At 36.6% G+C, this 18,231-nt stretch overlaps 2 protein-coding genes across 2 annotated transcripts in view; one reads left to right on the plus strand and one right to left on the minus strand.

The window, feature by feature from the left end:
- Positions 1–18,231, minus strand: part of LOC113227252 (facilitated trehalose transporter Tret1-like) — a 140,013-nt gene that overhangs the window by 40,052 nt on the left and 81,730 nt on the right. The window lies entirely within an intron of this gene.
- Positions 4,801–5,658, plus strand: LOC113227246. The gene has a single exon (XM_026460141.1). The coding sequence runs from the start codon at positions 4,801–4,803 to the stop codon at positions 5,656–5,658; it is 858 nt and encodes a 285-aa protein (XP_026315926.1).

The following is an 18,231-nucleotide window of genomic DNA, read 5'->3' on the forward strand; positions in this document are numbered from 1 at the left end:
CACTATTTTCAGTTCATAGACTAATGATGACGCATGTTGTAAAGATTGTGAAATAGTTGAAAGCGATAAATATTCTTTATAGCTCACGGACGGACAGGTAACCGTTGGAATACGCCTTGAGACTAGACAATAAGTTGTGTTGTGTTGTATTGTTGTGTGCATGTTACGTGATTGCTCTGACATTTATAAATCGATTTCGATGATTCTTTTTTTGTTGGAAAGGAGGTACCTCAATAGTGGTCCTATTCAAATTTGAAGAAAATATTCCACTTCTAAGGGTAGCAAATTAGGGGATGAAACCGGTTTATTGGATTTTATCCACTTTCCGTGGATCGATTAAAATGGAACTTGCTAAATAGATGTAATTTCTTGCCGAAGGGCACCGCCGCAGCGCCCGTCGCCTTGAGACATAAGTTGACAAGTCCCTTGTGCCTGTAATTTGTAGTAGCAGTAGAGGTCTTTTTGAAAGTGTTCATCCAGGATAGTTTTGCCACCTTACCTATTTCTGCCGCCAAGCAGTAATGTCAGATTTTGAAGGATAAGGGCGCTGGTGAAATTACAGACACATGGGACTTTTTAGATAATAAGGCATACACATGTAAAGCGGGTGCCGTGGACATAGTATATATTAATTAATAACATAATAACCGTACTCTTATATAACAGCTTTTTTCATATGAAATTCATAGAAATACTGAGTGAACTACGTGTAACAAATTTGTGGAATTTTATAACTCATCGAGCTGTCGAAATTCTCCTATGTGTTTTTGTTATAGATGTTTGTAGAGGGCTTTCAGCAATTGTCGCCGCTTGTGACATCTAGGGGGTACATGTCGCTTTTTGATCAGACGTTTTATTGATATTTTTTGTAAAAGAACTCCACTATAGAGTTCTTAGATTTTCGCGATTGTTGCACATAGGAAACAATTTTTCCGGATTTAAATCGCGTATATTTGTTTTTTCAATCAGCCGTGACCATAAGACCTGGAAAGGACCCGAAACGTTTGTTTGAAAAAACAAATATACGCGATTTAAAACCGGTAAAATAGTTTCATTTCCTGTAACTCCACTTGTTTTCTTATTAATACAAAGATCGGACACAGAAAAATTTCTTTATCCCGGTGGGGTCTTGAACCCACGACCATGCGGTATTGCTCTTACTAACTGAGCTGCACGTCAAATTACCAAGCTGTCTAATTTTATAACACTCCTATTTAAGCAAAAAGAACGTATCGACTGATATCGTTCACAGAATTTTTAAACCCTGGTTCTGAAATATGCGTTCAGGCGTGATGTTCATGTTAATAAAAAGGGAAGTTAATTAATTGACAACTCCGCGAACCTAGTAAAGATATTATTATGCAGATGTGGACCTTATTACACAAAGGATGCGAAATCAATTGAAATTATTTGTTCGTTTTCTTTTGATATTTCGTGAGAACCTTGTCCTGTTGTTTGTATTTATACAATAGATTATAGCGTAGATGAATGCTTAAACTGGAGTCGGAAACCTGAAGCATTAAAGAATCACTGGTGATACGATATTCAGAGCGTGAATGGAATAAATGTGGATCAGAAAGTCCATAAGTAAAATCTGATGGCGTAATTTAGGCAAGGGTTACGTCCAATAGTGTATAAATATGTGATGAAGGTAGCGCAGTTTAGCACAATATCTTAGCATTCACTAAATAACAAAACTATCAGCAAAGAGGTCAATGTTAACAAAACGCTTCAAGGTTGAAAATGAACTGTTTATTATAGTTTTGCTAAAAATAGATTCCCGTTTCACAGACACGTCACTTTCGAGGACTTGGTAACACAATGTCTGCGAACAGACGTTAAATGTTTATTGGATCATGCAAATCATGAAGATGATCAAGCGCCAGGGTTTGATGCACAACCGATTGCAGGTTGGGCTTTACAGTTTTGTCACTCAGAAAATTATAAGTTCCCATGTGCCTGTAATTTGACCAGCACCATTCAAAACCGTAACGCAGTAATGCTTCATTTTACAGCTTGGTGGCAGAAATAGGCAAGGTGGTAGATTTTTTTTACAAGGTGGTCTAAAGTTATTTAACACATTGATTGTATTATAATGATGCTGTTCTGACTGCCTTTCAAAGAAGAAGAAAAGGTCACTCAGTTAGTTAGTACTTAGAGGATATTTCATACCGAAATCTATCATTCGAGAAATAATATCGAGTTCCAAGGTTTTCGCGGTTGCTACAAACTCTCATGCTCACGGTTGACTGAGTTGGTAGAGATCATCATCTTGAGACTCGTAGAGAGTCCGGATCATTGATTTATTTAAAAATACACGCGATTTAGATTCCAAAAAATAGTGTCATAAGGTACACTTCACCATAATGAATGATGGATGTAGAGGACTACGTTAACGGATGTGAAGTTCATCATCGCAAAATGGAAGCGGAGATGGTCGAGTAATATTGCACGCATGGAGATGGATCGATCGGTAAACAAGACGGGTTGTGAAGTGCAGACAACCTACTAGTATACACAACAGACGATTTGTGGATGGATGACGTCGGGGAATTTCTGGAACGTGATTGTATGTATATGTGAAAAGAAATAGAAGTTTAACTTTATCCATGAATGATCAGCGGATTGCAGACACATATGGAATATATCACATCATTTCTCAAGATTGTAGTCTATTATAATAATAATAAGGCACATACTAATAGCCCCGCACTAGGAAAACCCTGTGTCGCGGATGCCATGAGCACACACATAATCATTAATAAATTCACGAGATAAATAAATGTAGGCCATACAAGTAATTCTCCCGGTTCGGGTATCGAACCCGGGATCTCTGCGCGTCCGTTAAAAAAGTTTGAACTTGATTGTAGCACACCGCATGTAATCTAGGGTAAAACAACAAAACTGCCAAAAAACAAAAGGTCACGCCTCTTTAAAATATGCCATAAGTTCGTTGGTTTTTCTTCGAAAACAAACACTGTACAAAGTTATATAGGCCGGGCGTGTGTTGAATATTTTCTATTGTATTCATTTTGTTATTTGCTATTGAATAAAACAAATACCGCCTACGCCTATTTGGTATTTAGTGACAAGCGTTGAAGTGAAAGGTGTAAAGATGTTGTTTTATTGGTTTAGCCGCCTTGACGCCTTTTGTAATACGATTTTTGAGACCGATAAAATTATCGTCATTTCCTGGAAAACATTTATTTATTGCATCCTTTACGTGTAAACATAGATCCTGATAAGGCTTTTAACCAATAATTATTCAATATATATACATTTTTTTTATACATTTTTACCGACTTCAAGAAAAGGAGGAGGTACTTAATTCGACTGTATGTTTTTTTGTAACTAACCCGTATTATGGCCAAATTATTGCCTGAAATCTCTTCTTCAAGAAGGCCCGTGCCAGCAATGGATTACATTACCTATTGGTAGAATATGTTTTTATTATAGGACAGAATCAGTATTGATTAGACTTATAGATGATGTACTTATCAACTTTCTTCGAAAATTATTCACAGCTTCCTTCTTTTTCTAAATTCGAAACTCAAAATTCGGTAATTGAAATTAAATTTCATCAACAGCGCGTTTCTTAATCAAACAGTATTTCCGATTCTCATTTCTATTTCAATAAAATCGAAATTATTAATCGATAAGATTTACGATTTTTCAATTTTATTATACCAGAACCCAACACCTTTATACGTCTTCCAAGTACCTACATATTTAGTGCATATTAAGGAGCCATAATTGGTACATGACAAGATCGCCGCTCAATCATATCGAGGCAGTCTTCTCATTACGCCCTTCCATGAAATCGATTAAAAAAATTACACTTTAATAATCTTCGATACGATTTCGATTCGACGTTTTCGACTCGTTTTTAACTTAGCATTACTTTATAATAAACGCGGGATAGTTTAAACTCGTCACTCAAACGCTATATCTAGAATAAACCAGTTGTTCGATTTACTGATCTTGACGTGAGTGGACGTGTGTTTAGTGGAGTGAATTTGAATAGTCACTTTTTGCCAAGTTTTTTTTAAATTTTTGATGGTTTGTGGTGCTCGCTGTTTCACAAATATCGGCTCCTCTCGTACTATCTTGTGTTGCTTCTCGTAAGGCATCGCGGCCATATTGATTTGTGTCGGATCTCGCATTCACGCAGCAGCCGAGCATTGCCGTTATAGCGGGCTTAAGTTTGGAGTTGCATTTTTTGGTTACCACAGTGCGCCACCTGGCGGATTTATCATGGAACATTGAGATCGATAGCGGCGAACTGCATCCGAGAGCGACATCTGAAGGCGTTACCAGTGAGTTTTGTAAATAACTTGACAAATATTGAAAAGTCGCATCATCGTACCTGTGGGGCAGAGATTCGAACCGGGTGCCTCTAGCGCCGAGCGATTGAGTAGGTGAGGTCGGCCACTTGCCGGTTGCGCCACGGTTTGGTGATTACACCGCGGCGAAATAGCAGGCCTCTTTCTGCATGCGAATACAGGGACGATAATATTTTGCTCCGCAGCTTGGTTCATTAACTATAAATTAAATAACATGAATTGTCTAGCTTGCCGAAGTACTGAAGTAGAATTGGGAGAATCTCTCAAATGCGTAATTTGCAATGGTATTTACCATTATGGTTGCCTAAATATTACGTCTGCAGCCTATAGAGAGGCAACCAAAGATCAAAAAAAGAGTTATAAGTGCCCATCATGCGCGAATGTGACACGCCGTGGGGCTCGCAATGATAACACGCCTGTTAAAACGACTAATTTACAGCAATTTAACGATTCCACAATGTCATGCGATGGGCTTCTAGACAACTCAAAAATTGTCGATGCCTCGGTGCCGCAGGCGCCTGCTCTTACTCTGAAAGACATCAGTGCACTTTTGGATGAAAAACTCTCCCATAACTCGTCTCATATGACCAATTTGCGGTCAGCAATTATAAAAGACGTAAAGTCCATGATTACAACTGAAATAAATGGGGCCATTGCAGAATTAAAAGCCGATTTCACAGCAACGACTGATTTCTTAATGGAAGAACTAAAAGAAGTGAAAAGTAAAATCCAGAAAAAAGATGATTTAGTCAAGAAATTAGAAGAGGAAAGAAATGCTTTACAGATGGAGATCAGTAGTCTGAACAATAGAATTGAAATAATTGAAAAAATATCGAGAGATTGCAATGTAGAAATTCAATGTGTACCGGAGTTACGCAACGAGAACACATATAGCATATTTAAAAAGATTTGTGAATCAATAAACGTACCTATATCAGACAACGAGATCCGTGCATGCCGCCGGGTTGCTAAGATGGACACCACTTCGAAAAGACCTCGGAACATAATAGTCTCTTTCGCTTCGCCCAGGCTACGTGATAATGTATTGTCAGCAACCTACCGTTTCAACAAACATCATAATTCCGATAAATTCGGATCGAAACACATTGGATTCGAAGGTGAAAATCGACGCATCTATTTCTCTGAACATTTATCGCCTGAAATGAAAAGAGTGCATGCGGCTGCTAGAAAATTCGCTAAAGACAAGAACTATTCATACGTGTGGGTCAAATACGGTCAAGTGTACCTACGTAAGAGCGAATCTTCTAACGCGGTACGAGTAAAAAACATTGACATCTTAAAAAACCTAAAGTGAACAGTGTAGTTTTCTAGTTCTTAATTATTATTAACACTTAAAATAGATATAAAATTTTAAAATTTGTTACTAAAATGAATTATTGCGTTAAAATAAACAATACAAAATTGTCATCTTCATTCATAAAAATATTGTTTTGTGCCGTATTAACTACTCAGGTGATCTTAACTATAAATTTTGAGAGTGAAATTTGTATTTCTAAGATTAATTTTTATATTCTAATAATTATTGTTGATATTTATCTATTTAATTTTGAGATTGAATGCATCCTTATATCACTGAAATTCATTGATATAATATTTAATTTTTTATCCTTCATTTTTATTATATTTATTATAAGTAATGTTTTTAAAAATTTTAATTTAGTTGCGATATATTTATTTTTAATATATTACTTATTTTATAGTACCATGAACTCAATTATTTCGTTATTTGATATACTTTTAATAATTATACTACCAAGGACAGAATATTTTTTACAATATTTTACTGCTTATCGGTTGGATATATACGTACGTAGTTTTTTTAGTGCTAATTGTGCTGATTTCTTGAAGTCTTTTCGCGGCGGAATTGCGTTCTCTTCCGAAATTCCGTATTTCATGTGTCGGTCGTTGCTGTTATTATTATTTTTATTTTTAAATGGCCCATAACAGTTTAAGTTTCTATTATCAAAATACTCGTGGCTTAAGAACAAAAACTATGTATTTTTTCAGAAATATTTTAAACTGTAGTAATGATGTGGTGATCATCACAGAAACCTGGCTTGTGGACTCTATTCTTGATTCAGAATTGTGTGATAATAGTTACGAAGTCTTTCGATTGGATCGACAGACAGAGTCCGAACGGCGGCGGTCCGTTGGTGGCGGAGTGATGATTTGCGCGAAAAGATCATTACAGGCTAAATTAAGACCCGAATGGTCTCGTGCCCCCACAGAGTTAATGTGGATAACTATACCTCGATCAAGTCTTGGTCTACAAGCCGACTTGCATGTATGTGTGACATACATTGTGGGAGGGAATCACGACCAAAATGTTCATTTAAAAAACGTCATAAACTCTGTTAGCTGGGTAACTGAATCATACCCGAAAGATTATGTTTTGGTCACCGGTGACTTCAATCTCCCGTGTATAGAATGGTCCCATGGAACTCCAATCGTCACTCATAGTGGATATGCTAGTACTCAAGAAGCTGCTACTGCACTATTGAATGATTTCCGTTTAAGTGGTTTAGATCAACACAATGTGTTTGCAAACACAAGTGGTAATATACTGGATCTGATTTTCTCTAACTTCCATATTGACATAAGACTCTCACGAACTCCCCTTGTAAAGGAAGATATTCATCATCCAGCAGTTGCTTTCGAAGTTCGTGATATTTTTGCACCACTATTAGAAAAGTGTAAACTCAATAGACCACTATTCCACAAGGCCAATTATGACATTATCAATGACACTATTTCGAAGATAGATTGGGAAAATGAACTAAGGCAGGGTACGGTGGAGGATGCCGTGAATTTCTTTTATAAAGTTGTAAACGATATAATACTGCACCAGGTTCCAACGAAAAAATGTAGTATTGATTCCTATAGATATCCCGTTTGGTATACTTCTCCTTTAATAAAGGTAATTAAAAGGAAAGATAAAGTTCGTGGAAAATATAAAAAATACGGCAACCCCCGAGATTACGACGAATTTTCTTATCTTAGAAAACGTCAAAAAGTACTGGAAGATTCGTGTTACAATACATATATTAGAAATTCTGAAAATCAAGTAAAAAAGGACCCCAAGAAACTTTGGAATTTCGTCAAATCCTTTAAAGGTGATCGTGGCAGCACGGGATATCCTGGGACTATGTCAGATGGCGCCAATACATATTCTGACTGTAATGAAATTTGCAATGCATTCGGCTCGTTTTTTTATAACGTCTTTAATAAACCTCTGAACGATTATCCACATATGTCATTGAAATCTCCTCCTAGGGGCGATTATGGCTATCTACACTCTGTATCATTCAGTAAAGAAATTGTTGAAAAGCATATCAACAGGCTGAATATAAATAAAGGGCCTGGGAGTGATAAACTTCCTCCTATCTTTCTTATAAATTGTGCCACATCTATATCCATTCCTCTTGCGATTCTATTTAATAGATCAATAAGGGAAGGGATATTCCCGGAAATCTGGAAGGAGGCTCATATAGTGCCTATTCTTAAAAAAGGATCTAAGCTAAGAATTCAGAATTATCGACCAATATCAATTCTGAACACTATCTCAAAATTATTTGAACAATTAGTTTTTAATTTAGTATATTCCACCATTGCAGCTAACGTTAGCTCTAGACAGCATGGTTTCCTCAAAAATAGATCCGTTGTCACCAATTTGGGTGACTTTACACATTATGTACTGAGAGCTATGGATGACGGGTCGCAAGTTGACGTAGTTTATACCGATTTTGAAAAGGCCTTCGATCGCGTGGACCACTCTATCTTGTTAAATAAATTATACGTATTGGGGATTCAGGGTGACTTATTTCGATGGGTTAAGTCATATATATCAAATAGACGCCAAGCAGTCGTGATTGGTGGTAGTAGGTCTGATTTTGTATCCATTCCATCCGGCGTACCTCAAGGATCTCACTTAGGACCGTTATTCTACAACGCTTTCCTGTATGACATTGACAACTGCTTTGTTCACTCTGAATTTCTCTTATATGCGGACGACAAAAAAGTTTTTATGAAAGTTAACTCTTTCGAGGACTGCTTAAAACTACAAAGTGACCTCTTTCGACTCTCAGAGTATTATGAGCGAAATAGAATTGGTGTCAACATTGATAAATGCGTCAAAATTACTTTCACTCGTAAAATCAACCCCTTGATGTATGACTATAAAATAAATGGTAACATCATGCGGCCGAATAGTGAAGTACGGGATCTCGGTATAATTCTAGATAGCAAAATGATGTACGACAAACATATTGCTGCTATCGTCAATAGGGCCTACAGGAATCTAGGGTTTATAAAACGAGTCTGTAACCAGTTCTCTAACATAGAAAGTTTAAAAATGGTATATTATGCCTTCGTGCGAAGTATTTTGGAATTTGGTAGTGTGATCTGGTCGCCCCGGTACACCGTATACGATAAGCAAATAGAGCGCATTCAAAAAATGTTCATTAAATTTCTTACTTACAAGTGTAAAAAAAAGTTCGACACATATGAGGAAGCCTGCAGACATTTTAGTATGAACAGTCTCTCTGATAGGAGACAGCTCCTCGATATGACATTCTTACACGATGTTGTCAATACTCGCCTAGACAGCCCGTCCCTTGTTTCCTTGTTTCGCCTTGTAGTGCCATATAATCGCCGTCGTAATCCTCTTCATAAAGTATTTTACGTTCCACCAAGTCGTACGAACTATGGCCAGAATGAGATAGTTTCACGCCTTACAGCTACGTACAATAAGTTCTTCAGCTGTATTGATATCTTTGCATACACTAAATATTCATTTAAGCGACGAATTAGAGAAGTAATTTATCCACCATAAGCTGTTTTATTTGAGTTCTAACCTATTATGTACATTTAAGTTATAAACTATTGATATTTTACCTTCTATTTACGTATTTATTTATAACACGTTCACACTTTGATTACTATTATTATTATTTTTTATTTTTTTATTTTTTAGTTAATACATTTAAATAAAAGTCCTAGTTATAATAAATTATAATATAGTTATGTATGTTGAACTAACATTTACATTTTTGTTGTTGTTGTTTATTAACTCATAAGCACACTATGTCACGTCATGTTATAATTTATGTTTCTGTGATATCCTGTAATTGGCATCATATACTGGTCATGTAAAGTAGATTTTTAAGCTCTAATTGTATGCTGTTGGATGTCCTTCAATAAATAAATAAATAAATAAAGTTCATTTCTTCGCGTTTGCAAATTACATTTCTAGTAATAGATCTTAGCCTGTTATTGTTGCAGGAGTTTAGTATCGCGCGTCGACACAAGATGGCATTACTAGTATCCTGAATTACGCTATCAAAGTGTTCACACGAGATGTATATAAGGCATTCGAATTTCGTACTAATTGAGTATTGGTTATGAGCCTTCAGCTCGCCCTTTAATCCGGTGGCGCAGTCAAAAAAAAACTATTTGAGTTATTGACTGGAGTATTAATAAACAGTTCCTTTTGTAATTCCCGATACAACGAGTAAAGAATGCATGCGAGCACTTTCAGCTTCATAATTTTGTCAGTTTATCAAGTTCTTTAATTTTTTAAATATAACAATTTAATCGTACTTGAATGACATTTCAGATCTTAAAAAATCTAAAACGGAAAAGGTTCTCGATTCCATCCTATTTTGTTTTGTGTAAGTTACGTGATTGCTCCGACATTTGTGACCCGATTTCGATGATTATTTTTTGTTTAAAAGGAGACACCTCAGTGGTGAAGCCATTCAAATTTGAAGAAATTATTTCATCTCTAAGAGTCGTTACACACGACGACTTTTAGCAGCGATGGAAACGCGCGTTCATTGCATCGCTACAATTGCGATTTATAGGTGATTGCATCGATGCAAACGCGTGTTTGTATCCATGCAGTCGTGCGCTTGCATCGCGTTGGCAACGCTGCTTCAAATCGCGCGCGTGTGTGTAAAGGTAGACGATAGCGACTGCATCGCGTATACATCACGTTTGCATCGCTGCTAAAACTCGCCATGTATAACCGCTCTAAAGGAGGCAAGTTAGGGGATGAATCCGTTTTATTAACTTCTGAGGTCGGTTTTCATTTTATATACTATATACCCGAAGTACACATTTTGATTACAAATCTTTAACTCACGATACGCTACCGACAAGTCGTGAGGTATAAATAGCCCCATATAAAGATGTAACCTGTCGATACGGCTGCAATTTTCCGATCGATCTTTCATAATGGCCGCCGCAGGCGTTTAATATACTTTTAATACTTTTTCTGCAACATCAACTCTAAAATATAGGGTTTTAACATTTTTATGTATCTTATCAAAGCATTGAATTAATTTCTAGTGTGATGAGATGCTGTTACTAAACTTCTTTTTTTAAATATTTCGGATATGCAATAGTAGCTATTTAAGATAAAATATTAAATTTGTTTTAAATGTACCCTTTGGAGTCGAAACCTGGACCATGGGCTCCCGGCGCGCTTCATCTTTACAAAAATTTATCAAAAAAATTATTAGACTGCCTTGGAGACCCAAGGGCTGGCAGCTACTACTAATCGCTTAACACACACAAAACCTTTTTTCAAGTCGGTTAAAAAGTTAAACATACACTTGCACTGTATTATTTGATGAACATCAAAGTATGGTATCGCGTAAGTCAGTTTAACTTCAAGGTGTAAAATATAACGTTTATTTAGTAAATACAAAAACGAGTTCATAACACTTTAAGTTACTTACATTAAGTCATACCTTACATCATCATTGTTAACCCATTATACGTCCCACTGTTGGACATGGGTCACCTCTAAAGAGTCGTTCACTGAATTACTGCCACTATACTAATTTCTACCGCCGAGCATTACTGCGTTTGAATGAACAGATTACTTTTATGCCATTAACTTAACTGCCTCTGTGGCCGAAGGGTTACCATGCCGGACTGCCACGCAGAGGTCCCAGGTTCGCTTCCCGGGCCGGGAGAAATATTTGTATGGGCTACATTTATTTCTCTTGTGACTTTGGGTGTAATTTGTGGTTGTCTTTGTGTGTGTCCATGGCACCCGCGACACAGGGTTTTCCCTAGTGTGTGCGTTTGTTGAGTGTGTGCATTAGGCTAAAAAAGTTGTCTCTGCTGAAGCAAGTGCGTGACAGTGGCAATGGCATACTGAGGATGTTTGCCCATCACATTGGCTGTACAATTTTAAAGTTTTGGGTAAATATCTGCTGGTTAAATAAATAAGTGATTTGTGTATTTTGCCAGTTTCTAACCGACTTCAAAAAAAGGAGGGGGTTCTTAATTCAACTTTTTTTTAATATGTGTGTTACGCGATAACTCAAGGCATTTGTGAACCCCATTTGATGATTCTTTTTTTGTTGGAGGGAGGGTATGAGTACCTCAGCATAGGTCCCATTTAAATTTGAAGAAATTATTCCACCTCTAAGGGCGGCAAACTAGGGGATGAAGGATTCGCGCACTTTCCGGTAACCGATTACAAAAAAAACTTGGCAAATAGATCTAATTCCACGAACTTTTGATGTCAGTTTTTTTTTTCATAAAAACGTTGCAGACTTACAATATGTTTTTCAAAGATTCTGTACCTTCTTCGACATGCAGGTTTTAACACGATGTTTTTATTTACGGTTAGCGAGAAGCTACTAAATATTCTCCATCTAGAATATCATCTCTGTGTCTATAGCTATCTTTAGCAATTTCCAATGGGAGACAGCAAAACAAAGGAATACAGACGAGTTTAACAAATCGAAATGTGATAGCAATCAGATGCTATCATGCTGACATCATTGTTTATGGTGGCAGATGGTAATGAATAGCATCGCTTCAATCCAATTCAATGAAATGGGAGACCTTAAGGGCTGGCAGCACACTTGCCCAGCCTATTAGTTTAGCATTACAAAATAATAACACTGCGTACATTTTAAGAAATAACCCATAGGAATTTTATCCATTCAATCCGGCCCTGGTTCTAGTAATTAAGTTTTTAATAAATGTAGCAGTAGAGCTCTTTGTAAAACAGTTCTTCAAGGGAAGTAGAAGCTGGTGAAATTACAGGCACATGGGCGCAGTGGCGGTGCCCCTCAGATCTTTGTATTTTAAAGCTCTGAGTGACATTGCCACTGTTATGCACAGGCGTGTCACTTACCATCAGGAGCACGACTTGTTCGTCCCAGCCCTTGGTACCCTAAAAATACATCGCATTCATTGCTCTGATTCCAAAGTAAGTAGCCAAAGCACTTGTGTTATGGAAATCCGAAACAATGATGATGATGGTACCACGCACACCCAGACCCGATACAATATCGAAAAATTAGTTTTTCTACATTGATACGGTCAAGGATCTAACGCGGGACCTCAGAGATGGTGACATCGTGAAATCCGGTGCGTATACCACTCGACTACGGATGTCGTTATAATTTTTTTTTTAGTTTAAAGGCAGTCCTATTAAATGTAAGGAGCTAATCTATTATTTTGTAAATTATGGTTCCCATGATCCCGAAGTGTATAAAAAAACTGACCTTAAAAGCTCTTGGAATTACATCTATTTGCCAAGTTTTATTTAATCGGTTATCGGAAAGTGCGCGAAACCGGATTAATTTCCTAGTTTGCCACCCTTAGAGGTGGATTAATTTTATTCAAATTTAATTAACCAATAATGAGGGTGTCACTTCAACAAAAAAATAATAATATTCGCGTAATACGTACATAAACAAAATACGTCTTATTGAGAACCTTCTCTTTTTTTGAAGTCGGTTAAAAATATAAGCGATAGAGATCCGAAACAATACTTTCATTCCCAATAACTTATAATGTTAAATATCGTAACCCTTGTGAGAAATCGGAGTTCGTACTAGGCAACTAGATCTATATTACAGCTCACCAGGCCCTCACCGTTTCAGAGTAAAATTAAATAAAAACAAATCAATGGTGGTGTCGAGTAGCAGACGGTTCAGTTCAATGTTGTGTTTAAATCTAACTATGCATAATAATATTATGAATATTATATGCTGTGTGAGAACCTTAACTGAATACCATTCATGTAACAGTTAAGAATCGCTGCAGTATTTGTTTTTTAACTCTGCTTGGTGATATTTATTTTTAATTGCATAGCTCAATGTTTCATGCTTGGAGGGATAACATAAAAAGAAAGTGGCGGAGTTGAATTGGATACAGGTCGAACAGAACTGAGAGAAATGACAGAAACTGAAGAAAACATACACCGATGTGGTTGAGAAGGGCTACAAAGAAAAGAAGATCACAATGTTATTGATGTGTTTTTGTTTTTCTAAAATAACTCCACTGGTTTGCTATATTTATTAAATGCAAAGATCGAACACAAAGAAAAATTCTATCGACCCGAGACTCGAACCTGTGACCACGGGATTCCGTCTCCATTGTTCTTCCAACTGACTACATATCGAGTTAACCAAGTCCACGAAATTCTTCTATGTGTATTGAAATTTTTTATTAATACCGTAGCGACATCTGTGAGAGATTTTATGAACCTTCTCGCTTAGCTGGTAACTTTCCAGTTACCACAAGCTTACGTTGATGCAGCTTTTTATAAACATAATATTTTTACTACCATGACGTATATTACTATCATATTATTATACTTTTCGTGAAAATACTCCGTTAGTTTAAAAAAAAATATTATTGATAGAAAGATCGAACGAAGTTTAATGATCGTGCTGGTGGGAGCTTGTAGCCGAAGAAATGGTGCTGACAACCAATTAATAGTAACGGGACTGGAGATAGCTCCACATAAATAAGAGAGAAGAAGCAGTGTACACGTTTCTCAGCCCTAAAGACTAACTTGATAAACATATCAAAACCCATAAGGAAGCAGTTGCAAATTGAAAGGCATGTTATCACTGAAACTATTCACATCAATTGTGAAGTTATGAATATGACCATTCTCCATTAAATATTACTGAAATGCATTAGATTGGCTGATAACAATGCATAATAATATTTGAATACTAAAGTAAAAGCAGAATAATTGTAGGTTGCTACAAGGAGGTGTATTGCAACTTACTTTATTTAAAATTGCTGGAAAAAGCTTTCATTAAATTCGTCAAATTCAGAGACATTGGTATTACCTTTCTGAACGGCAATCAATTCATAGATTCTTTGAAAGTACCCCTAATTTTAAGGTAAAAACCATACAAACAAACACACATACTCGTCTCGACGTCTCTGGATTAAGTTAGGAAATGAACTCTTATAAACTGGTTTTGGTCTATATATTTCTTTTTATTAACTGCCTCTTAATGGCCTTGACGAGCGTTTAGTACTGCTTCGAAAATTATAATAAGTTACAAAAATTCTGTTTCGTTGGCAACAAAGAGCTCCAAGCTTTTATGTACCCTCCGCAATAAGTTGTCATTGGTGACTCTATCTGTCTATGATATTTTCAAAATTCTTAAATAACCCCCATTTCTAATCGTTTATATAACATCTCAGTTAGTGTCCGTGCTTCTATTCCTCCTCCTGTCTGCTTCCGTGGCCGAATGAGTACCACGCAGATGTCACAGGTTCGATTCCCGGGCCGGGAGAAATATTTGCATGGCCTACATTTATTTCTCTCGTGAGTTTGGGTGTAATTTGTAGTTGTCTATGTGTGTGTCCATGGCACCCGCGACACAGGGTTTCCCTAAGCGCGGGTCTATGTTGAGTGTGTGCCTTATTTATTTCATCATTTTATTTAGTTAGCCAGTATGTAGTCCCACTGCTGGGCATAGGACTCCTCTCACAATGGGAGGGATTGGGCTCTAGTTTCCACGCGAGCCCAATACCTATTGGACATTTCACGCACATCATTAAATGGAAATTCAGAGGTGCAATCCCGGATTCGAACTCACGACCAACTGCTCGATAGGCGGTAGGTAGGTTACCATTAGACTAGCACGGCTATTTATGTTTATACTGTACAATTTTCTTTTTAGTGACGTTCAACTAAGCAATCGCCACTTCTTGCTAGAGTATCAAACGATAAAAACTTTTAGTTGAAGCAGGCGCCGGCCCTGGTTGAGCTTTCTTTGAAATCCGGGGCATATTATTTACTTTATTTTGCTCTTCTTCTTCTTTTTCTAATGGTTTCATTGGACTACCACGGCTATTTACACTTTAAATAATGAACCAATTAAACTTCAAACCATATTTATAAAATTTATATTAACGAAACAAAGGGAATTTATTTGTGAACCTTGTGTGTTGTTTTCGAGTAATCGGGTAACATACTTGCAAAAAATTACAGTCCAATTAAGAACTTCCTCCTGTTTTTTAAATCGGTTAAATATGGTGGCACCGGGCTGAAGGATAACTGGTATATCGCAAATGCATATTTAAAGTTAGTTAATTTTAACATTAGCTCAGTTTTACATAACGTTAAGAGTAACTCGTAATCTGACAATCTTTTTATTGGCTGTATAAGTTTTTAATATAAATTATTAACTTTAACATTATCATTATTTCATTTTCGTATTTAACTAATCGAGGTTTAACACATAACAAACACGGTTATGTACGTAATTTATTTACACCAGTACCTACTAATTATCTACAACTTAACTGCATCCAATAGTTGTAAATTTAACCAGACAATGTCTATTATAATTATATAGTCTGAAGTTTATTAAACATGGTTATGTAATTAACTAGACTTTCTATCCTGTTTACGTAACTATCTTAATATTGAGGTGAATCTTTAGGGGTTTCATCAAGTATAGCCAGTCCGAACATCGTAGGTCATGTTTTTTTATAACACCAAGTGTCGGGACGCATAAGCCGTGCTACTGCGTAACAGGTACATCACTTTCATATAAAGTAGAAAATACTTACGCTAAAATAGTTTACTAAATCTGACTAATGACAAGAATAGAATAAGAAACCTAAGCACGCGCTTAGAGAGATGAAAATAACGTTGCCCGCCGCGTGCAGTCGTGCGAAACCGAATGCTCTTAGATGAAAGATTTGCATGAGCGCCTGCGCCGACGTCGGCGCACTCAGCGTTAGGCACTTGTCACACCTTGAGCGAGTGACGACACGCCTGTTTCTCAGACCTTTAGATCGCAAAGATCTGACGGACACTGCCACTGCGCCTGACACTCTGAGACTAAATTGCAAAAATAATGTTAACATTACTGTTTGGCGGCAGAAATAGGTAAGGTAGTACTTCCTTGGAAGATCTCTTTCACAAGAGGCTCTAATCCTACCGTGTACTAAAGATACAGTCAGCATCAAATATAATCGCAACGATCTGAGGGGCGCTGCCACTGCGCCCGTTACCCAGAAGTTGACAAGTCCCATGTGCTTGTAATTACCCCTTACCCTTCAAAGCCGGCACAGTAATCCTCACATTACTGCAAAATTGGGTAAGGTGGCAGTACTTCCCTGGACGAACTCTTTCACAAGGAGCACTATGTTATCATAAATTTAATATATTAAAAATTCATACGAGGTGCCATATTAAAATAAAAAATTACAATAGAATAATTTTGGGATTTCCGTGGGAAGTATTATACATTCTGTGTCCTTTAAGTTTGGGTAATAATTACCCGTTCTGATCTCTTGTTATACTATCTTTATTTATAGAGGTAATATATCTAAGCAGGTAGCCAATTATTGACAGACGCATTACATATAAAGTGTGCACTTAAAACACCTAACCTCTTCAGGCATACCTTACGTTCAGTGTAAAATTACTTAATACTTAAAGTAACCTTCAATTCTAAATCTTGCTCAAAAGGAATAAAGTTCATCATACAAGCGTACACTTCATTCCATAATAAAAGGAGCAGCACAAAACCGCTACTACAGGTATCCAATTACACTGCATGGCAAATAAACAAGTAACACCGCAGATTTTCCGCGACGTCACTCCGCTCTCACGTCGGAGTGAGCAACTGATATTGCCACCAAGTGTAATACGTTGTAGCAAAGTTGCAGAATCTGTTATTTCATTAAATTGCTAGATAAAATGAAGTGAGACTAAATATGTAATGACGTTCTACGTTTAATATTAAACGAGAGCATATATAGGCATTTAGAGCGTATTCAAAGTAGACGCTTGTAGAAGCAATACAATGGCGCGTCTGTGGCGCAATAGCTGCGTCACCTTTAGTTTTCATACAGTATCGGCATCGAAGTTATCTATGCAACTGTGGTGTTGCATTAGTAGTGGCACCACACTTGTACCACTGTAACGATTCTACAAGCGTCTACTTTGAAGGTATCCATAATATTAAATTAGTAGAGCTCTTTATGAGTATTTATTTGTACATGATACAAGTAAAACTGGATTAGATTAGCTAAGAAATAAATGAAATAAATTAATTAATCTATGAAATAAACAGACTTTAATATGACGTAACCAGAGTTCATTGATTTAGCCATGAAATGAATAGAATCAATAGATTGAACTATGATAAAGAAAACACTTTTATCTATGGCATAAATAAAATCAATGAATTAACCTACGAAATAACTTAGATATTAATTACATATACGAAATAATTACGCGACAGCTAAATGTTTTTGCGAATAAGTAAAAGCTGTCTGTCAAGAATACAATTACCAGCTGAAATATGTTCGCATTCTGTTGCACCCTATATTATTTCTAAACTCGCTGGACACTAACTAAAGTGGTGTGGAATCACCTAAATGCGTTTATTGAATGAGAGAGTAAATCTACAAAAAATACACAGACGCTAGATTCTAGACGCTTGTTTAAATAACAAATTGTTACCATCAGCCTGCGACATTGCCTTAATATTGAATTACACTCACTGGCATGAGTGAATGTGATAAGTAAATGTACAGACGGCAGGACATCAATCTACACATTGACCGA

This window comes from Hyposmocoma kahamanoa, unplaced genomic scaffold (assembly GCF_003589595.1).
Source record: "Hyposmocoma kahamanoa isolate Upper Pololo Valley unplaced genomic scaffold, ASM358959v1 204, whole genome shotgun sequence".
In the NCBI taxonomy this organism is placed as follows: Eukaryota; Metazoa; Arthropoda; class Insecta; order Lepidoptera; family Cosmopterigidae; genus Hyposmocoma; species Hyposmocoma kahamanoa.